At 43.9% G+C, this 23618-nt stretch overlaps 1 protein-coding gene across 4 annotated transcripts; it reads left to right on the top strand.

Moving 5' to 3' along the window:
* Positions 1-274: 274 nt before the first annotated feature.
* On the top strand, positions 275-6391 carry agtrap (angiotensin II receptor-associated protein). Of its 4 annotated transcripts, none has more exons than XM_029683465.2 (5): positions 275-479; positions 905-939; positions 1305-1413; positions 1657-1873; positions 4850-6391. In XM_029683465.2, the coding sequence occupies exons 1-5, from the start codon at positions 453-455 to the stop codon at positions 4978-4980; spliced, it is 519 nt and encodes a 172-aa protein (XP_029539325.1). In that variant the 5' UTR covers positions 275-452; the 3' UTR covers positions 4981-6391. The 4 variants fall into 4 exon arrangements, with proteins under 4 accessions (XP_029539325.1, XP_029539326.1, XP_029539328.1 ...); XM_029683466.2 differs by having other exon boundaries at positions 276-479; positions 4853-6391; XM_029683468.2 differs by having other exon boundaries at positions 277-479; positions 1657-1867; positions 4853-6391.
* The last annotated feature ends 17227 nt before the right edge of the window (positions 6392-23618 follow it).

Below are 23618 nucleotides of genomic sequence, written 5' to 3' on the forward strand. Positions count from 1 at the left end.
TCATGGGAACAACACCAGATATTTAACTTGTGATTTATATTATTTTGAACACCTTACTTTTGTGACATGTAGCCTATGAAAAGTGGCCACTGTAACCAGTTCAGCCCGAATGCTTGTAATACAGTTGGTGTGTTTGAACATGAAAATATTTGCCCATATTCCAATAAATAGACTGGCTACATGGTCTAATGTTGATGATAATTGGTTTACAGAATGGTGACCAAGACCAAGCAGCTGACGCTCACGTGTTTTTTTTGCAGTATGAAATAATGGGGTGTGCAAAGGGGAGGCGGAAGGAGTCAGGCTGTTGTCACATGGTTTGTGTTTGCAGCTTGGTTAGTGGGAGTGGTTGAGACATTTTATGAGAGAAGTTGAACAGTTATGTATTAAATCTTCAGAAACCTCAAAAGTTGAAGGGGACCACAACATCTGCATTGCATTGGCCTGAAAATATGGAAATTCCTGCCGTAAACCTCAAGGTAAAGTCGGTTGTTAACATGTTTGCAATAGTTGTAAGTCATACATACAATGCTGACTTTATTTACACTGCTCTTACTTGATACGCGCTTAGACAGTATTTACATTTTATTATTAACGTGTCACATCAGCCCAGTTACAGGAACATAAGCGCTATGTCATTGTAGACTGAAAAATAGCAACAATTGTGTAACAATCTTGTCCCTTCTATCGTGCGTGAAATGACTCAGTCAGGGCTTATCACGAGATGCTGCGTTCGTGGTTAAACTTCTTCAATCAAGTCACGTTCTTAATTTATTGTAAATCATTGATCGTTTAATGAAATGTCAGGCATCCGTTCTCAATTCAAGTGGAGTTGACGCAAATTGCCTCATTGGGCACTAAAAATGTGAAACTCACGTGTATGATGTTTACTTTGTCCCCACAGGCCATAGTACTAATGCACTGGCTACTGACCATCTGGTGAGTAAGTGGGTGGGTTGGCTCCTCTCAAGGGTTTTTCATACACCTGTGGAATTTCGCTTGTTGCTGACACCAACTGAGGAAAGTGGTCTACATGGTTCACTTGTGTTGCCTTTTCTCTATGGATGGCTGTACAAACATAATGCTCTACCTGAAGACTTCCTAGTTACAGTCAGTCACAGAAGAGGCAAACTTTAACCACAAGCTGATAATGGACCACTTCTCAGCTACATGCTTTGCCTCCAGAGTTTGTCAAATACAATTGTCAATTTGGAGATTTATGAGGCCTACTCTTTTAGAGAAGCTAGTGTATGCTGAACATTTGGAAGTGTCTGTTGGTATTTTTTACTGTGTGTGGTTCCTAGGGGCTGCATGGCCTGGCTACCCCCCTCCTATGCCTGGGGGAACTTCAGTGTCCTGGCTGTGGGTGTGTGGGCCATCGCTCAGAGGGACTCCATCGATGCTGTACTTATGGTGAATCACTTCCTCAAACTCCTGTACCATCCCAGACAGAAAATGCCAAAGAATAACCCTCAATTACACACAACATTACAGAAAATGACATCGGCGCTCCAGTCCGCCCAGATTAGTCGCTGCTCAACACCATAGTAAATCACGGAGTTGAGTTTAGCCGGCTAGCTATCAATAAGAATCATCCTACCTCAACAGGCTCTTATATGCATTTGTCTAGTTTCTCCATCTGCATTTCCCTTTCAGTTTCTTATTGGGATTGCAGTGACGATACTGACGGACATCATCCATTTTGGGATCTACTATCCGCTGGCCGAGGGTCTAGCAGAGAGGAACAGGGACACATTCCGCTTCAGTGCGGGCATGGCCATCCTGGGCCTGCTACTCAAACCTGTCTCTTGCTTCTTCGTCTACCAAATGTACAGAGAACGTGGAGGAGATTACAATGTCAACTTTGGTGAGTGTGAGTAGAGCCACCATTAGTTTACAGTAGGGCTAGTTACTCACTGTCACTTCTAATGGTAAAAATAAGGTTTTGGGGTTTGTAGAAATAGTCTCAGGACTATCCCTGGACTGGTATGGACAAAGTCCGAAGCATGATGTGATATCATCCTAGTGCCAAGGAGATTTTGAGAGGAAATTACATTCTCCAGGCTATAATCTTGCCTGGGCTGTTTCATGTTGTTGGACATGAGAGGATTGTAGTGCACAGGCTGGCTGCTCAGAGCCTTTGTGTAAAACTGTACTGCAGGCAGATCAAACCAGAGTCCAGCTAATTGAGTTACAGAGACGGTCACAAGACAAATGCGCCTGAGACACCCACTAACTAGTGGACCATCCTAGCCAGGGTCACATTATATCACGATGAGCAAAATAATCTGATTGGAGTTCCTGTCTTTCCCAGCTAATTGGAAGAATACAGTATACAGTAAAGGACAATTACACAGTGGAATCTATAATGGCAGTGGCAGAACCCATTCCCTTCTCAACTTGATCTAAGTCAAACTGAGATGTTAGCACAACACAAGTCCTGGGTGTTTTTGCAGAGGTTTGGTGACTGTTCTCAAAACCTACTGGAACAGGAAGGGCATGTTATGCTACCCCGTAGAGCAGTAGGACATGCCTGAAATCCATTTGAATGGAGTGTTCATACTAGGTCATTTGATGGTTCTGTCAGGCCTTGTTACCCTGAATAGACAAAGATATATGTTTTGTCAAAAGTTGTATAAGTTGATCAACCCAATTTGACTCTCATGGATATTCAAATAAGAATAGAGCATTAATAAAGTTGACTTGTCTGTGGTAAAGTTGAATGATGCACAGCAGGGACATGTGGCTTTGATTGGAAACTAGGTGATTAATAAAGTTAATGTTCTAAGTTTTCAAGGTCTCTTTTAAATGCTCTCTGATTGCTTGACATGGGGGTGGGGGGGCTCTGGGATCAAGGTGGCGTCCTGCAGTGCTATACACCAAGGAGAAGGCAATCAAGGTGTGTGTCGGTTTAAAACCATTTAACGCTGATAAGTACAGTACATTATGTAGAATTACAGTACCTGAAGTTAGTATTTTGATTGGCAGTCATAAAAACACTTCTCACATTACTTTGCCCCTTACCATTACTTACAAGAAATTATGTTGTAGTCTATTTCTTGTACCAGCATTTCTATAAGCATTCAAGTGCAAAATGTCTGCCGTACATCACCCTTCTACATTATTACACATGATAAGAGTAAGTAAACCATTTATTTATTCCACTTTCATCAATAATATTAAAGGTAAACTCAGCAAAATTACATTGCCATCAGCAGCACTGCAGATATTGAGACTAGATGCAAGACTTAGCCCACACACAGTATCTGAAGGTGCATGGTAACCTGGACACCAAAACAGAGAAGTTGAACCTTGCACTTCAATGCTCTGTTGTGGAAATTGACCAACTATGCTGTTTACTTTCTGCATTTACGTTATAAATTTAAGTCTGGGCACAACCCTGTTAGTCTGCTTTTGTCATCCCATACCAAACATCCAATTGTTAGCATTTCACTAAACCTCACTCTGTCACACTACTAGTGATTAAATGTTGTCTTTAGCTTTCTGTCTGTGAGTGGAAACAATCCTCTGTCTTGTCTGTTGTATCTCTGTTCTGACCCTGTTTGCGTTTTGTCTCCATCTTCCCCCCCCCCTCTGCTGCTTGCCTCTGACCCCTCAGACTTAGACACCTCAGTGGACAGTCGCTGCACCACGGATAGTGCCGACAGTGCCTTTATCGGCCGCCGCTACTGATCCTCTTCTTCTTTTTCATCATTCCTTTATTTCCATCAATCCTCCCCTCACACAGGAAGTAAGGGAAACTGCTGGGCTGAAGAACTACAGCCATGCCTCTACTTCTTGTCTTGTTTTCTGACTGTCCAGTCTTACCTCTTGCCACATGACTCCAGTATCTGTGTTTGTGTCTCATCATCCTCCTCTGCTAATCACAAGTCATATCTGCTTGTCACTCCTTCCTACAATTCTGAAAGTCACATCTGTTTCACTCCATGAAAATGATCTTTACATATTCTTGCTTGATGTTTGTGCTTTTGTTTGATTTCATGTTTTTATGACTTTATGAAGTAAAGAATATTTTGGACTGCATCTGTATTCATCAGAATAAGGTTGAGTATTAAGGTCATAAATGGATGATTTGAGATTAACAACTTTGTGCACTTAAATATCAGTGTTAGACTTTTGAAAATTAATTTATGCAGACATTTTAAAGTAATATTTTTAATAAACGCTATTTAAGGGAAAATGCTCAATCTATTTTTGCGTCAGTGTTTTCGTTATCTGATTTTCATTATCCATATTGTGGTTGAACGCTAAGGTTGGCTCTTACAAGATTGATCACATGTCGGGCACTCAATTCTATGTTCCCAGGTTTGGTTTTAGGCAGCCATTGGTATTCTGTCTGCGTGACCATACAGGACTGGGTGACTGTTCAGTATGCACTAGTGGTTCATCATGAGTGAATACTGCAGCCTGTAAGATTAGCCCCACACCTTTCCTCTTCAATAGTGTATTATAAATCAAGTTTGTTTGCGATGTGCTGTTTTGAAGGGACTTTCATATACAGGGTTTTCAGTGTAAACAATTCCCAAGGAGTTTGGCTTTGTAGATATCCATTCCTTTTTATCTCCTGGGTGGTGTTCTGTTCCTCCCTTTTCATTCTCTATCATTTGACTGTGGGTCACCTGACTGTGGTAGTCTAACACCGCTATGATTGTGTGAGTTCTGCAGCTTGGTGTCATTGAATGTAATTCATCAAATGTAATTTGCCATTTTCTGTATGAACCTTAACATGGAGGTTGACGTTGGGTTTTGTGTTGAAAAATTATAACATTTGACAGTTTATTGGTCTGTGTATCAGCTATATTTTGAAAGATCTCTTGTCTCTACACAGCAGGCTTCCCCAGTGTAACACGAAACAGAGATGCTTACCAGTCCATTGACCAGCAGGACCAGTCCACCAGCTCAGCCAACCCCTTCAACCAGGCCGAGGGCACCAAGCCTGGACCACCACACTCCTACTGAGATACAGCACTCACTTTCTTCTCTTGGAATTACATGGTGTCAAGAAGACATCCATAATGTTTTTTTCCTTTCATATGGGTATTTGCGAACTGCAAAAGACCTTTTGTCCTGAGCTTTATTCAATCCCTTACCAGTAATGCCTCGTTCTAAATACTCACTGTCATGGTAAAATAATATGATCTGCTTACTGTATGCTTGATGCTCAGGGTAATGTCACATACACTGGAAATACCTTGGACCCAAGCCCAACACTAAAAGGAGAAGTGAAGTTTTTGAATATTATGGTGTAGTAACAGTGGGATAATACAGAATTATACAGCGGAGTTTGCCTGCCTTCTTACCAATATCTACCCTGTCCTAAATGCTACTATATTTCTTACTTTGACTTTATTTAAAAGATGCCTGATGAAAGGTCTGTGTTGTCCTAACCCTTAAAGATGGACATGAGCGTTTACAACAGTATTATTGCCAGTGTTTGGAATAACCAGTGCTCTGGTTTTGTGTTATTCTAGCAAGCATTATGTTAGTGTATCATAAGCTATTCTCAGCACCACCATCTACTCAAATCAAACGTATTGAAGATGTCAAATAGAGAGGATAATGGTGGTGCTGTTTGTAAACCCTTCCATTTGACTATTAATTTTAACACAATGCCATCAGACATTTCCAGTTTTACCTCACCATCTATGTGACAGAGCATTACAGCTTTCAGGGAGGACTTGTATCTCTTTGTAAAGTCAAATATAACCCTCTAATGTTAGATCCTGTTTCAGGATCAGGAGTGTTTTGAAAAGGTCAAGATGTAGAAAGCGTGCAAGTCATTTGGTCTGCAACGGTTCTTTGACATTCTTTATTGAAACTAGTTCACTGTGAGTATACTTTTAAAATCAGAATTAAGAATGAGAGAGCTTTCTGCCTTCTATACCTTACGGGTAGGATTTACCTCTGAGCTGAGAGAGAAGCAGATATCTGTTACAGCCCAGTAAATATGAACCAGGAAGAACAACTATTCCTGGTTGTGATTTGCATAGTTTTGTCAGTGTTTTAACAGGGCACATTCTTTGTAAAATGTTAGCACTTGTGTCCTCAATCATTCCAAATGCATAATTGTTTATGTACCTGATCAATTTTGTTTGATTTTTGTCTTTGCCTTTCATGTGTAAATGCACTAAAGCATTTGAAATGCTTTAGTGCACTCTTAGCTTTACATTGACTGAGGCAATTTTCTTTAACAACTAATGTGTTTGTCCCAGCAGTGTTGCGTTGTTCTCTTGATAAAATACAGAAACTCTCTATTGATCTGAATGAGTTACAAGCCATATTGATTTGAGTAACATGGGTGAATACCAAACATTCACAACCTTGAGATTCTATCCACAGTTAATTAAAAGAAACTACAGCTCTGACATAATTAGCATTTTTCATGGAGTGTTTTATTGAAGTATAATCCAGGGTTGAGAAACATATGCATAATAACTCTTAAAAAAACGAAATGCTGCAGTACTTGCACTTAAAACCAAATGTTATACCCTTGCACCTGTCTATTAAAACACTAGACAATCAGTTTTCTACACTTAACAAAAATATTAAAGCAACAATTTCAAAGATTTTACTGAGTTACAGTTCATATAAGGGATTCAGTCAATTGAAATAAATTAAGCCCTAATCTATGGATTTCACATGACTGGGAATACAGATATGCATCTGTTGGTGACATAGACCTTAAACAAAAAGGTAAGGACGTGGGTCAGAAAACCATTTACTATCTGGTGTGACCATTTGCCTCATGCAGCACGACACATCTTTGTGTGAAGTTGATCAGGCTGTTAACATTCAATTATCTGGCAACAGCTCTGATGGGCATTCCTTCAGTCAGCTTGCCAATTGCACGCTCCCTTCTGTGGCATTGTGTAATGTGACAAAAGTGTGACAGAACTGCACATTTTAGAGTGGCCTTTTATTGTCACCAGCACAAGGTCCACCTGTGTAATGACCATGCTGTTTAATCAGGTTCTTGATATTCCACACCTGTCAGGTGGATGGATTATCTTGGCAAAGGAGAAATGCTCACTAACAGGGATGTAAACAATTTTGTGCACATTTTTTGAACAATACGTTTTTTGTGCTTATGGAACATTCCTGGGATCTTTTATTTCAGCTCATGAAATATGGCACCAACACTTTACATGTTTTTATATTTTCGTTCGGTGTAAACAACAGATCTTTTACATTTATCTTTATATAAGACAATACAGAGCACTGTTTCTACAAGGTGCACAGTACAAGACAACATGGCTATTGTTGGACACTACTTTGAAAATCATATAGCACTATAAATTGTCAATAAGTTGTTTCCATTGACTCTCCATTGACTCTTTATGGGGCGGCAGGGTAGCATAGTTGTTAGAGCGTTGGACTAGTAACCGGAAGGTTGCAAGTTCAAATCCCCGAGCTGACAAGGTACAAATCTGTCATTCTACCCCTGAACAGGCAGTTAACTCACTGTTCCTAGGTCGTCATTGAAAATAAGAATTTGTTCTTAACTGACTTGCCTAATAAAAAAAATAGGAACCCACTTAAGCTCGTCTTAAAGAAATCATTGACATCTGCTGGGACTGCCCAAGCAGAGCTCCTGATTGACATGTGCATTGAGTTGGTTGGAACCTCTCCAGAGGCCTGGATTGACTTCAAGTGTCCCTGTGTAAGAATTTCCACGACACTACTTTGAAAATCATATACCACTATAAATTGTCAATGATATGTTTAAAAAGAGCTCAAGTGGGTTCTACTATAATGCCTGTCGGACAGACAGGCTCTCCTATTTTTTTTATTTTACTAGGCAACTTATATTTGCATGATTTAGCGTAATTAATTAATAATTTTTCATGAATGTGACCGACCAATACTGTTTCATAACATGTGACAGACCAACACCTCACGAGGCTTCTTCTCTCTAAGCTGAGACCTTGAAACTGAGATATCTTTCTTTCATTCCAAATTGCAGATACTGATAAGTGAGGATTCCTTAAATTAGTCACTTGCATGAACATATAAATTGCCTATTAGAACAGCACATGAATAGAACGTAGAAATTAGTTATCAGAAAAGCACAAACATTGAAATTCCTTTGCAGTACTTTTTATTAAGGTGACCCCTAAACAGGCTTTACCATATCATACATCTCCCTCATGCATCATAATGATGTTTCCACCATGTCCCTTCCTTTTTCTTCTTCCCTCTCTTTCAATCTGTCTCTCCTCTCAGACATGTCTCTGATAACCTTGGCACTGCTCTCCCCTGCCAGGAGCCACTCCACAGCCCCACCACTGCTTTGATTGATCAGAGTAGACTGGACAGGACACTGATCTACCTTGGTTTACAGCCCTGCCCCTTTTACACTCAACTGTATTTATTCTGTAGGTATTATATTTAATACATTGCCAAAGTTGATTTAAACTCGAAAAACCGAGGAAGTATTTATTAATTGGCTTTTGGTGAGATTTCACTCTGGTATGCAATTCTTCTGCTACTGTTAGTTTACCAAAGTGACCGGAATCTTCAGTCATTTTGGTAATTAACAGAAAATCTATGGCACTCTATTGTAACTTTAGTAGTTTATACTTGAATAACTTTTTTTTCAGAATTATTCATATATAGTATTCATTTTTTACATCTGTCTCCATATTTTCCATGAATTTCTAGTAGATAGACCTTATGGTTCAAGATAAATTAGCCTAATTAATGAAAAAAAGCATCTAATCAACAATGACATTACTTTCAATGAACTCTGCAACTCTTCAAACTATTGACATAGTAAAATAAATAAAGTTGTGTCAAAAAAAATCTAAAGGATATTTCATGCTGAAACCCTCACCCAAGACCCACTCCAATTTGCATACCACTGCAACAGAACCACAGATGATGCAATTTCAATTGCACTTCATATTTCCCTGTTCCAACTATACTAGAGGGGAAATAACAATGTGGGAATGCTGTTCATAGACTACAGCTCAGCGTTCAACACCATAGTCCCCTCCAAGCTCACCACCAAGCTAGGGACGCTGGGACTGAACCCCTCCCTCTGCAACTGGAGAGTGTTAATGGGAGCCTCTCCAACATAATCCAAATAGAGTCTAGGGCAGCTGTCTAGGCCACTTACTTTTTAAAATCTTTACTAATGACCTGCCATTGGCTCTGAGCAAAGCCTGTGTATCTATGTATGCTGATGACTCAACACTATACACGTCAGCTACCACAGCAAGTGAAATATCTGCAACACTTAACAAAGAACTGCAGTCAGTTTCAGAATGGGTGGCAATAAATAAATTAGTCCTAAATATTTAAAAAACTAAAAGCATTGTATTTGGGACAAATTCCACTAAACCCTAAACCTCAACTAAATCTTGTAATGAATAATGTGGAAATTGAACAAGTTGGAGTAACCCTGGATTGTAAATTGTCATGGTCAAAACATATTGATGCAACAGTAGCTAAGATGGGTAAAGGTCTGTCCATAATAAAGCGCTGCTCTGCCTTCTTAATAACGCTATCAACAAGGCAGGTCCTACAGGCCCCAGTTTTGTCCCACCTGGAATACTGTCCAGTCGTGTGGTCAGGTGCCACAAAGAGGGACTTTGGAAAATAACAATTGGCCCAGAATGGATCAGCACTGCTGGCCCTTAAATGTACATGGACAATATGCAGGTCAATCTCTCCTAGCTAAAAGTAGAAGAGAGATTGACTTCATCAATACTTGTATTTGTGAGAAGACTTGACATGTTGAATACAAGAGCTCTCTGTTTAAATGACTAGCACACTGCTCAGACACGCTTACCCAACAAGACATGCCACCAGAGGTCTCTTCACAGTCCGCAAGTCCAGAACAGACTATGGGAGGCGCACAGTACTACATAGAGCCCTGACTACATGGAACTCTATTCCATATCAAGTAAATCATGCAGACATTAAAATCAGATAAAAAAATACACTTTATGTAACAGCGGGGACTGTTTAGAGACAAACACACAGGCACAGACACACGCATACACACATATGATAACACACTCACTATACACACATGTACACATGGATTTTACCTTCATTATGCTGGGCCCCAAGAAGAGTACCTGCTGCCTTTGCAGCAGCTAATGGGGATCCATAATAAATACAAATACAAATCCTGGACTTCCTGACAGGTCGGCCCCAGGTGGTGAGGGTAGGCAACACCACCTCCACCTCGCTGACCCTCAACAAATCACATTTTATTTGGCACATACACATACAAGAGGGCCCCTCAGGGTACGTGCTCAGTCCCCTCCTGTACTCCCTGTTCACTCATGACTGCACGGCCAGGCACGACTCCAACACCATCATTAGGTTTGCTGATGACACAACAGTGGCTTGATCACCGACACTGATGAGTCAGTCTACAGGGAGGATGACAGAGACTTAGCAAAGTGGTGCCATGACAGAAACTTCTCTTTCAACGTCAGTAAGACCAAGGATCTGATTGTGGACTATAGGAGAAAGATGTGAGAGCACGCCCCCATCCACATCGACAGGGCTGTTGTGGAGCAGGTCGAGCGCTTTAAGTACGTTGGCGTCCAAATCAGGACTTAACATGGTCCACACACACCTGCACAGTCGTGAAGAGGGTACGGCAGCACCTTTTCCCCTCAGGAGGCTGAAAAGACTTGGCATGGACCTTCAGATCCTCAAAAGGTTCTACAGCTGCACCATTGAGAGCATCTTGACTGGTTGCATCACTGATTGGTATGGCAATTGAACTGGCCTTGACCACAAAGCGCTATAACGGGTGATGCGGACAGCCCAGCATATTACTGGTGCCGAACTCCCTGCCATCAAGGACTATACCAGGCGGTATCAGATGAAGGCCCGAAAAATTGCCAAAGACTCCAGCCACCAAGGCCATAGACCGTTCACTCTGCTACCATTCTTCTCTGCAGATCCTCTCAAGCTCTGTCAGATTGGATGGGGAGTGTCGTTGCACAGTTATTTTCAGGTCTCTCCAGAGATGTTCGATCAGGTTCAAGTCCGGGCTCTGGCTGGGCCATTCAAGGACATTCAGAGACTTGTCCCGAAGCCACTCCTGCATTGTCTTGGCTGTGTGCTTAGGGTCGTTGTCCTTATGGAAGGTTCTCATCTCCACAGAGAAATTCTGGAGCTCTGTCAGAGTGACCACCGGGTTGTTGGTCACCTCCCTGACCAAGGCCCTTCTCCCCTGAATGCTCAGTTTGCCAACTCTAGGAAGAGTCTTGGTGGTTCCAAACTTCTTCCATTTAAGAATGATGTAAGGCATTGTGTTTTTTGGGACCTTCAATGCTGCAGAAATGTTTTGGTACCCTTCCCCCAATCTGTGCCTCGACACAGTCCTGTCTCAGAGCTCAATGGACAATTCCTTCGACCTCATGGCTTGGTTTTTGCTCTGACATGCACTGTCAACTGTGCAACCTTTTATAGACAGGTGTGTGCCTTTCCAAATCATGTCCAATCAATTGAATTTACCACAGGTATACTCCAATCAAGTTGGAGAAACATCTCAAGAATGATCAATGGAAACAGGATGCACCTGAGCTCAATTTGAGTTTCATAGCAAAGGGTCTGGATACTTACGTAAATAAGGTATTTCTGTTTTATATTTGTAATACATTTGCAAAATTGTCTAAAAACCTTTTTTTGCTTTGTCATTATGGGGTATTGTGTGTAGTGTGGAAAACCTCTTCAAGGTTAGGAGTGTTTGTCACAAATGAAGTGGGAAACTGTCACCAAAATCCCCCCAGAATGAGAGTTACAAGTGGGGCAAAAAAGTATTTAGTCAGCCACCAATTGTGCAAGTTCTCCCACTTAAAAAGATGAGAGAGGCCTGTAATTTTCATCATAGGTACACTTCAACTATGACAGACAAAATTAGAGAAAAGAAATCCAGAATATCACATTGTAGGATTTTTAATGAATCTATTTGCAAATTATGTTGGAAAATGAGTATTTGGTCACCTACAAACAAGCAAGATTTCTGGAAACGAGCTAGTGATCGGGCAGAGCCCATTTATTAGTTCTGCTCTCACATATCTGCCATTTATCACTCAACCCCCTTCTTTGCCACAGTAGATTGATGAGGGTAACAAATAATTCAATCCATTTTAGAATAAGGCTGTAAGGTAACAAACTGTGGAAAAAGAGAAGCGGTCTGAATACTTTCCAACTGCACCGTATCTTCCTCAAGTACCTTTCACCTCTGCACATTGATCTGGTACTGGTACTCCCTCTATATAGCTCCATTCTTGCATATTTTATTTGATTCCTCTTGTCTTAGTTACTAATTATATATTTTTTTATTTCATAAAACTCTACATCGTTGAGAAATGTTCGTAAGCAACAATTTCACTGTGAAGGCTAGCTACACATCAGTTGTATTCTGTGCATGTGATTAATACAATTTTATTTGATAAAGAGTAAAAACTCAAACAGAAGTATCACACCCTGACCATAGTTTGCTTTGTATGTTTCTATGTTTTGTTTGGTCAGGGTGTGATCTGAGTGGGCATTCTATGTTGTGTGTCTAGTTTGTCTGTTTCTGTGTTTGGCCTGATATGGTTCTCAATCAGAGGCAGGTGTTAGTCATTGTCTCTGATTGGGAACCATATTTAGATAGCCTGTTTGGTGTTGGGTTTTGTGGGTGATAGTTCCTGTCTCTGTGTTTGCACCAGATAGGGCTGTTTTGGTTTTTTCACATTTCTTGGTTTTTCACATTCAGGGCGACCGGGAGCAATCAACCAGGGAAGGTTGGGCAGGCTCGGTGCTCAGTCTATTCATGTCTAGTTTCTGTATTAAAGAACCATGAATAATAACCACGCTGCATTTTGGTCCGCCTCTCCTTCGACACAAGAAAACCGTGACAGAATCACCCACCACAACAGGACCAAGCTGCGTGGTGACAGGCAGCGGCAGCAGGAACAGCGCGAGGAGTACTGGACATGGGAGGATGAGTTGGACGGTAAAGGACCCTGGGCACAGCCTGGAGAATATCGCCACCCCAAAGAAGAGCTGGAGGCGGGAAGACGGAGAGGCGCTGGTATGAGGAGGCAGCACGGCGGCGTGGATGGAAGCCCGAGAGTCAGCCCCAAAAATGTCTTGGGGGAGGCACACAGGAAGTGTGGCGAAGCCAGGTAGGAGACCTGTGCCAACTTCCTGTGCTTACCGGGGGTGCTAGAAAGACCGGGCAGGCACCGTGTTATGCTGTAAAGCGCACGGTGTCCCCAGTGCGGGTGCATAGCCCGGTGCGGTACATACCAGCTCCGCGTATCGGCCGGGCTAGAGTGGGCATCGAGCCAAGTGCCATGAAGCCGGCTCTACGCATCTGGTCTCCAGGGCGTCTCCTTGGGCCGGCTTACATGGCACCAGCCTTGCGCATGGTGTCCCCGGTTCGCCTGCATAGCCCAGTGCGGGCTATTCCACCTCGCCGCACTGGCAGGGCGACCGGGAGCAATCAACCAGGGAAGGTTGGGCAGGCTCGGTGCTCAGGAGCTCCAGTGCGCCTGCACGGTCCGTTCTATCCGGTACCACCTCCACGCACCAGCCCTCCGGTGGCAGCCCCCCGCACCAGGCTGTCTCTCAGTCTCATCCCTGCAGCTGCTCCCGCCTGTCCGGCGCTGCCGGAGTCTCCCGCCTGTCCGGCGCTGCCGGAGTCTGAGGCGCCAGAGCCCCTCAGCCCAGAGGCGCCAGAGCTTCTACCCCTCTGTCCCGAGCTGCCCCTCTGTCCAGTAGGGTCATTTAGAAAGGTCGCCGTGGTTAGGAGGCCACGGAAGCGGACAATGGGGCGGACTAAGACTATGGTGAAGTGGGGGCCACGTCCAGCACCAGAGCCACCACCGTGGACAGATGCCCACCCAGACCCTCCCCAATAGGTTCAGGTTTTGCGGCTGGAGTCCGCTCCTTGGGGGGGGGTACTGTCACACCCTGACCATAGTTTGCTTTGTATGTTTCTATGTTTTGTTTGGTCAGGGTGTGATCTGAGTGGGCATTCTATGTTGTGTGTCTATTTTGTCTGTTTCTGTGTTTGGCCTGATATGGTTCTCAATCAGAGGCAGGTGTTAGTCATTGTCTCTGATTGGGAACCATATTTAGGTAGCCTGTTTGGTGTTGGGTTTTGTGGGTGATTGTTCCTGTCTCTGTGTTTGCACCAGATAGGGCTGTTTTTGTTTTTCACATTTCTTGGTTTTGTTAGTCTATTCATGTATAGTTTCTTTATTAAAGAACCATGAATAATAACCACGCTGCGTTTTGGTCCGCCTCTCCTTCGACACAAGACAACCGTGACAGAAGACTAGAAAAAGCTCAAACTAAGTTTATTCACCCACTGGGGCATACAGCTGCAAAGACAAGGTATGATTACACAAGTACTTATATTTATAACCTCCTAATTGGCGAAGTCAACTCCTTACACATGTAGACAGCCAATTCATCTCTGTTGCTAGGCAGGAACTTAATTGGTTCATCTCACTGGTGTAGTCATGGCCCTTTCTGATGCTAGAACCTTTGTGGGCGTGGAAGTGTATGTGTGAGAGATATAACTCTAGTTGGAGGATCGTTGTGGTGGGACCCTCTGGCCCCCCTCCTAGAGGTTTCTTCTCACTTCATCTGTGTTACAATGATGCTTGTACGAATTCAACCCCAGTCGCAGAGAAACACGACAAGCAGATGTAACGGTAAATTCAGCTCTTTACTTAAAGTCTTGACAAAATAAGGCAACAGCACTAGAGTGCACTAAACAATTAGTGTTACCTGGAAACTAGAACAAAAGGTAAGGGTGCCCTCCAGTGGTAACCCAAGGGAACAACAATTAAATAAACGGAACAGGACACCCCCCCCCCCCCCCCCCCTCAAGGTACGGCTCCTGACGTTCCACTAGGGATAGCAGAGAGGCGAAGGAAGTCCAGAATGAGTCCGTGATCCAGAATTGCCTGAGTCGGAACCCAGGATTGCTCCTCAGGACCGTAACCCTCCCCGTCCATGAGATACTGGCGACTGGAGAGGATGCGTCGTACAGTGTAGGCTGGCTGTCCCGCTATCATTTGAGGCGTAGGTGGAGGCTGACTGGCCAGAACCAGATGACTGAACACCACAGGCTTGAGTCTGGAGATGTGGAAGGTCAAATCAAATTAAATGTATTTATATAGCCCTTTGTACATCAGCTGATATTTCAAAGTGCTGTACAGAAACCCAGCCTAAAATCCCAAACAGCAAGAAATGCAGGTGTTGAAGCACGTTGGCTAGGAAAAACTCCCTAGAAAGGCCAAAACCTAGGAAGAAACCTAGAGAGGAACCAGGCTATGAGGGGTGGCCAGTCCTCTTTTGGCTGCGCCGGGTGGAGATTATAACAGAACATGGCCAAGATGTTCAAATGTTCATAAATGACCAGCATGGTCAAATAATAGGTCTGGGACAGGTAGCACGTCCGGTGAACAGGTCAGGATTCCATAGCTCCAGGCAGAACACTTGAAACTGGAGCAGCAGCACGGCCAGGTGGACTGGAAGGAGTCATCATGCCAGGTAGTCCTGAGGCATGGTCCTAGGGCTCAGGTCCTCCGAGAGAGAGAAAGAAAGAGAGAAAGAGAGAATTAGAGAGAGCATACTTAAATTCACACAGGACACCAGATAAGACAGGAGAAGTACTCCAGAAGGAAGGTGGGATGAACCCTCATGGACCGGGGAAGACGAAGGCAATAGGCCACTGGATTGATGCGCTGTAGAACCTTGAATGGCCCAACGTACCGGGGTGCCAATTTCCTAAATTCCACGCGTAGGGGCAGATCCCTAGTAGACAACCAGACCATCTGGCCTGGATGCAGGAGAGAGTGGTCGGCCTGTCGTTGAGCCCGAGCAGAGGACCTCAGGAGCACTGACCGAGCCCTCTTCCAGGTCCGGCGGCAAAGAGACCAGGTTCTTGTGGTCTTTCCAAACCGTAAAAGGATGTTCCGAACCCTCCAACCAGTGCCACCACTCCTCCAAAGCCAGTTTGACCGCAAGCAGCTCCCGATTGCCGACATCATATTTCCTCTCCGCTGGAGTGAGACGTCTGGAGAAGGCACAGGGGTGAAGCTTTTGGTCTTTAGCCGAGCGCTGAGACAGAACCGCACCCACGCCAATGTCAGAAGCAACCATCTCTACCACGAAGGGAAGAAAAAGATCCGCATGAACTAGAATGGGTCCAGAAGGAAACCGACATTTCAGGTCCTGAAACTCCCTCTCAGCAGCAGAGGGTCCAGCTTACATGCCCAGCCGAGCCCTTGGTGAGCGCTGTCAATGGCGCAGCCATAGAACTAATGTCTCTCACAAATCTCCGGTAGAAGTTAGCAAAACCCCAAAAACGCTGGACTTGCTTGACAGCGCTGGGCTGCAGCCAGTTGACCACCACTTCTACCTTGTGGGAGTCGATCCGTACACAGTCTTGAGACACAATTGTAATTCTTTTTAATAACCTGCCCAGGGACTGCGGCTGAAAATTAGCCGGCTGGCTAAAACCGGCACTTTTACTGAAAAGTTGATTAATGTGCACTGTCCCTGCAAAAATAAATAGACTCAAACTCAATGTACACAATTTTCGGCCTTCACGAACAAGTGGTGAGAGAGGAGTCTTTGAAGGACCTGGCGTACATGTTGGACGTGTTCAACCATGGACCTGGAGAAGATGAGGATGTCATCCAGGTATACAAACACGAACTGGTGAAGGAAGTCGCGCAGCACGTCATTAACCAGGGCCTGGAAAATGGCTGGAGTATTAGTAAGTCCAAACGGCATGACACGGTACTCATAATGTCTATTAGGGGTGTTGAACGGTGTCTTCCACTCGTCTTCCTGTCTGATACGCACCAAATTGTACGCGTTTTGTAAGTCCAATTTTGAAAAAACGTAGCTCCCTGGAGTTTCTCAAAAGCTGATGACATAAGAGGCAGAGGGTAACGGTTCTTGATGGTAATGTTATTCAAACCCCGGTAATCGATACAGGGACGTAATCCCCCATCCTTCTTCCCAACAAAGAAAAAGGACCAATCGTAGGACCTGTGAGGAGGTAGTTCGCTGGCCCTTTGTTTGCTGAAGACCTGACCCAGATCCCAGTAATCCTGAGGTACACGGGAAAGATCAGGCTTGTCATTCCCAGCCAGGGGAACTGGAGCATCGGAAGCCACCAGACGAGCAGGACCAGAAGGATGAGGAGAGAGCTACTGGCAGGTGAGCTGGCATGAAGGACTCCATCCCAGAATCCTTCCTGAGGGCCAGTCAATTTAAGGACTATGGATAGAAAGCCAAAGATGTCCAAGAACCAGGGGAAGCTCAGGAGAGTCCACCAGATGTAACTGGATAAGCTCCACATGGTAACACAGAACTCGTAACTGAATAGGCATGGTGAGTTTCTTCAACTTCCCAGACCATAGGGGTTGACCATACAACGCAGTGACCGACCATGGAATGTCCAGCTTATTGAGAGGCAGTTCCTGTTGGCGAGCTAATGTGCAATCCAGAAAACATCTACGAAAGCAGGAATGTCCAACTGCCCATTGTCCCACTGCAGGTTGGGCGGAAAAATGGTGCATAACGTGTCGGCCGCGGGAGACTGTATCTGACTCACCAGTATTCTCTCGTTTACTGACAAGTCATCCCATCAGCTCGGGACAGGAGCCTGGGACAGGAGGCACAGAAAGGTAAGTAAGGACAATGTTGCTCGTTAATCCTGGGCCTTCTCTCCAGAGCGGAAAGCCTGGTGCGTCCCAATTGCGTCGGCTTCTCTGAAGGGAAACCAAAGCCGAAATGAGAACTCTGACGGGGTACAGAACAAGCAGGCACAGTATAGGGCAGTGGGACACCTGAAGAATCGACTCCTTCAACGGGACCAGAAACACTGGAGACCACTCGGAATCCCTCCGTCCTCTCATGACGACGTTCCTGGAGCCGGTTGTCAATCCGGATGGCCAGAACGATGCGCTCATCCAGAGTGTCAGGGTTGTCCCGGGAAGCCAGTTCATCCTTGAGAACCTCGCTGAGTCTGTTCAGAAAGGCTGAGTGAAGTGCCTCTGTATTCCAACCGCCCTCAGCGGCGAGCGTCCGAAAGTCAATGGTGGGGTGCAATGAGTCTTTGAGCAGCGTTTCTGCCAATGATGGGGTGATCAAAAACCCTCCTCATCTCCTGTGTGAAGCTTTGCCAATTAAAAACAAATGTCTGGTTGCTGCTCCCATATGGCCGTGGCCCAGGCCAGAGCCCATCCTGAGAGCAACGAGATGACATATGTAACAATGGAATGCTCGGTGTGAAACGTTGATGCCTGCAGCTCGAATACCAGAGAGCATTGGAGCAGGAACCCACAACACCTCTCAGGATGCCCCTCATAGTACTACAGTGCCGGGAGATGAGGCTCCCGAAGAGAGGAAGTCACTGAGCTGGTAGGGAGTGGAAGATTAGGAACAACCTCAGGAGCAGCAGCTGTTGCTCCCATCTGTCTTGTCTGCAGAGTGGACACAAGAGGTCTTAAATCATCCGACAATGCCTGCAGCCACACCTCATGGTGGCCAATCACAGTTCCATGGTGGGTGAGAGCCACCGTAAATGGTGGAGTTCAACATGTTCCTCAGATGACTGAGAAATCTCTGCTGGGTCCATTGTTGGCTTAGGTCTTCTGTTACAATGATGCTTGTACGAACTCGAACCCAGTCACAGAGAAAAACAGCAACCAGAGGTAAAGGTAAATTCAGCTCTTTACTTAAAGTCTTGACAAAAACAAGGCAACAGCACAAGAGTGCACTAAACAAAACATAAGCCCTAAGCACAGATATAAGCAACAGAGGAACCTAAATAGCAAGGCAACCAGGTGAACAGAGATGGTAGTCAAAGTTGAAACCAATAAGTAATAATTAGGGTGACCTGGAAACCAGAACACAAGGCAAGGGTGCCCCCCAGCGGTAAGCCAAGGGAACAACAATCAAATTAACTGAACCTGTGACAATCTGTTGACTTGACCTCAAGCTGAATTCCTCGCTTCTCTCTAGTTTCCGCAGCTGGCCTGCCTTATCAGAGACTAACTATTGCCCTTCGCCTCTGTCGTGACGTTGTATTAGTTAATGTGACGACTGTTGCTCATCGAATGATTAAAAGTTTCTAATTGCGTGATTAACTGAATCAAGCAATTATTAACTCATTAGCCTGGGGCACCATGGGAAAATAAGTTTTTATTGAGTTTCTATTTCCCAAACACACTATGGGGCGTGTTACCCAAAATGGGGATTTAAAAGAGAGAGAAAAAGAGAAAGTACACGAGATAAATATACATTTGGGTGAATTTGTCAGCTATGCTTATTCTAACCCTAGCCTTGCCCCAAACTGCCACTCTTATGGGTCAGAATATAATTATGTAATTACGTGGGGAAGGCTGGACCATTCAGGCTGCTCAATGACGCACTTCTCCGGCGCACCTCTCTGGTTGTTCTCACAATGTCAGTGTCCTTTTGGCTTAGGAGTCTGTTCCCTCGCCCTTGTTCTGGAAGGGCTCTTCTGAGGACAGACAGCTCTGTAGCTCAGAGCTCACAGCGTAGGAATGAAACAGTGTAGATACCACGATTCGATGGGAAGTAGAAGCTAGGTGGTTCGACTTGAATTCACCCGCTTAGACACAGCTACTCATCCGTAGCTTGGGTAGAAAAATATTTCTTTGTCTTCAAACTTGTGTTGTGTTTTGGGTTCGTTTACTTTTTAGACCTCGGCTGCAGCTTGGGTCACGTAGTCTTATCTGTAAATTCTTTACTCATAGGTTTTATACCCTTGGGTCAGAAGTGGGCGTAACCGCCTTTAGTGCAATTCTCTGGGCGTACCTAGTTAAGAGGCAAGGTCTAGATTTGACTCAAATCCAATTTTAGACAACTAACTTCACATTTCATCTTTACCAAAACATTCTCTTCGATTTGGACATTTTCCATACAACGTACAATGTATAAACATCAAACATATACTAGGTAAACTGTTGACGTTACAATGTTTTCGTAAAAACGTAATCTATTAACCTTTAATAACAAACAAAAATGACATACATTTTCATATTCCATCTATCGTAATGACCACCATTGTGGCTGACGGAAACCATTGTTCCAAAGTCCCTTTATTTCATGTTTAATGTTCTGATGCTGGTTCTCTATAGTAACAGGACAAAAGGAATTTGTCTGTGGCCTAAGATTTACCAGGGGCGTGAGGGGTCGTAAAACCCCCACATCTTCAGACCCCTAGATCTCTCCTCCTCTGTTGGGGTTGAGAGATAATCTGTAGGGTTGTGGTCTCCTGTAACCTGACCTGATCAGGACAGTCATGAGACCTTCCTCCTTAGAAACATGGAACAGAATATGAACTTTCTGCACTTCCCATTTTCTCAATCAATAGCTTCCATACATGAAGTCCCTTTTTACCATTCATTGACCCAACATATAGATTCCTTATACGTGTAAAGTAATCAATAAGTTCTAGTCTGGTAACATGAATAAGTATATTTCAAGCTAGAATCTAACAATATTAAGCACCAATGTTATTCACTAAGTTAATTGTTTATATTTAGGATAATTTGTTACAGCTTTGTCATTTTATTTTGTATTTATCTTATTTAATTATTTCATATATTTTACATGTGATAAGGCCACACAGAGGGCCAGAGATAATTACAGATACCTGTAATAATCTGAAGTACCCAAAAGTGCCATGACACCTGTTTAAGACCTTCAAACAGGTCAACATTCAAATCCTCAAAAAGTTCTACAGCTGCACCATCGAGAGCATTCTGACTGGTTGCATCACTGCCTGGTATGGCAACTGCTTGGCATCTGACCGCAAGGCGCTACAGAGGGTAGAGCGGTCGGCCCAGTATATCACTGGGGCCAAGCTTCCTGCCATCCAGAACCTCTATACCAGGTGGTGTCAGAGGAAGGCCGTAAAAATGGTCAATGACTCCAGCCACCCTAATCATAGACTGTTCTCTCTGCTACCACACAGCAAGCGGTACTGGCGCATCAAGTCTAGTTCCAAAAGGCTCCTTAACAGCTTCTACCCTCAAGCCATAAGACTGCTGAACAGTTAATCAAATGGCTACCTGGACTATTTGTTTATTATCTATGCATAGTCACTTTACCTCTACCTACATGTACATATTACCTCAATTACTGTCACGCCCTGACCTGAGTATTCTTTGTTTTCTTTATATATTTTGGTTAGGTCAGGGTGTGACGAGGGTGGTATGTATGTTTTTGTCTCATCTAGGGTTTTTTTGTATGTCTAGGTGTGTTTGTCTAGTCTAGACATATTGTAGGTCTATGGTGGCCTGGATTGGTTCCCAATCAGAAGCAGCTGTTTATCGTTGTCTCTGATTGGGGATCCTATTTAGGTTGCCATTTTCCAGTTAGGGTTCGTGGGTTATTGTCTATGTGATGTTGCATGTTAGCACTCAGTTTCGATAGCGGTCACGGTCGTTTTGTTATTTTGTTTGTTTGTTTAGTGTACTTTGTTTAGTTACTTTGTTTAGTGTTTTTTCGTCATTCATTAAAAGTATGTATTCGCACCACGCTGCGCTTTGGTCTCACTACGACGATCGTGACAATTACCTTGACTAATCTGTACCCCTGCACATTGAGTTGGTACCAGTACACTCTGTATATAGCCTCGTTATTGTTATTTTATTGTGTTACTTTCTTTCTTATTTTTGTTTATTTAGTAAATATTTTCTTATCTCTTATTTTTCTTAAAATTGCATTGTTGGTTAAAGGGCTTGTAAGTAAGCATTTCGCGGTAAGGTCTACACCTGTTGTATTTGGCGCATGTGACAAATAAAATATGATTTGAATTGATTTGAGATGTGCTAGATTGTGATAGATTACATAAAATCCTTGAACAATGGCAAAATTCTGGTAGTTTTCTGATAAACTTTGAAAGTAATATACCCTCCCTTTGCAACCCTAGTTGTGAGTGCCTTTCTTCTTCTTTCTCCTTTTCTCTTCCTTTCTTTCTTTTCTCTCTCCCCTCTGTGAGAGCATCTGGGAGAGGTCTTAATTAACGAGTAACCGATCTGTTAATGATTCATTCCTGCTGAGCTCCTAACGAGAACGGAAGCTGATGTCCGGGAGGAGGAGGAGGAGGAGGAGAATGGGGAAGAGAAGGAGTAGGAGAGCAGGGGGCTGGCAGCCCCAACGAGCTGTTGATTAATACAGGGGCTGCTGGGCTGTGTCTCCTGAGTCCTGCATGGCGCCCTGCTGGGTTGACACATCCTCAGGCACACACACCTGTGATTCCTCCCAGTCAAGGACACGGTGACTGCCTTTGTTGTTCTGAGCATTAAAAAGAGCTCTCATTGCATTAGAAATAATCCTCCAGAGAGGCTTTCTGTGAGTGAATTCCAAAGCCATAAAACGATGGACTTTCAGCATTGTAGAAAATGCCTCATCAGTATTGGATCAAACATACTGTATGTATGCTTTTTTTAGTATTACTTTGGAATTTTGTAAGTATTCTGTGTAAAAGAAGAAGGAATGACAATGAGGCTGTTCCCTAAAGAAGATAACTAACCATGCACACCATGTCAGCCTCACATACAAGGCATACTGTATTTACCACTATGCATGTGGTTATTGTTAGGAGGGGTCAATAGGTCCCTCTTTTCTCCTCCTACTTCCTTCCATACTGCGATACTCAGAGGCAGATAGAAGGGAATCAAGAGAAGGCCAAGGTTCCAGTGTATTATCTTGAGCTGTAACACACTATATTATGATGTATTTATCTGTTCTCCACAAGAGTGTGACAATACAGATAGCTGGAGAAAGGCCTTCCATCACTCCTCTGTGGGTGAGTGACCCAAACGGTGTGTGTGTTCCTGCCCTGGTATCTGGATCCACTGTGTGGGCTGGGCACTGTGTTCTTGTCACTCTGTTCCATCAGAATCTCAGCTCCTAGTCGGAGCCCTGGCGACAGAGGACAGTATGACCTTCACAGAGACAGGGGTCAGATTAGAAACCCTATGCCGAAAGACAACCTTCAATTATGCAGCTAAGAGACAGGGACTAGTAAAGGAAATTGACTTGCATTAACATGCATTGACATTGTCAGTGAGTGTGTGTGCGTGCACCTGTCTGTGCATGTATGTTCATGTTGAGTGGCGATGTGTGTCTGTGAGTGTGTACGTGAAGAGGTTGGTTTGGTGCTAGTGAGATATGTTTTTTCCTTAAAGATCAACAATCCCATGGGACTACTCTCTCTCCCTCTGACCTTTTGACATGGCTGCCCCTGCACCTGTCACCGTGGTGATCAGGGCATCAACATTGATTCCAATTACTGTCCAACACTGGCCATCAGGCTGGGATCAGTCACAGCTCATCAACATCACATCCTCTATAGTGGACAGGGGATGAAATAAGGTTTGGTTTAGTGGCCTATATCCCAGAAAAAGACATGGGTTCTGAGGATCAGTTTGGTCCTTTAACCTCTGTCGACTTTTCCAATGGATTTGTGCAATATTATAGGATCATTCTGTCATGCATGTACACAACTGTAAAGCTTACAGGAGTCTGTGTTAAAGGCTGTTGCAAGAATGATCTGAAGCACAATA

The sequence above is a fragment of the Oncorhynchus nerka genome, linkage group LG15 (assembly GCF_034236695.1).
Source record: "Oncorhynchus nerka isolate Pitt River linkage group LG15, Oner_Uvic_2.0, whole genome shotgun sequence".
Taxonomy (NCBI): domain Eukaryota; kingdom Metazoa; phylum Chordata; class Actinopteri; order Salmoniformes; family Salmonidae; genus Oncorhynchus; species Oncorhynchus nerka.

Coding starts and splice junctions, on each gene's coding strand:
- agtrap (XM_029683465.2), top strand. CDS start 453: ATGGAAATTCCTGCCGTAAACCTCAAG. Junction 940..1,304: donor CACTGGCTACTGACCATCTG/GTGAGTAAGTGG, acceptor TGTGGTTCCTAG/GGGCTGCATGGCCTGGCTAC. Junction 1,874..4,849: donor CAATGTCAACTTTGGTGAGT/GTGAGTAGAGCC, acceptor GTCTCTACACAG/CAGGCTTCCCCAGTGTAACA.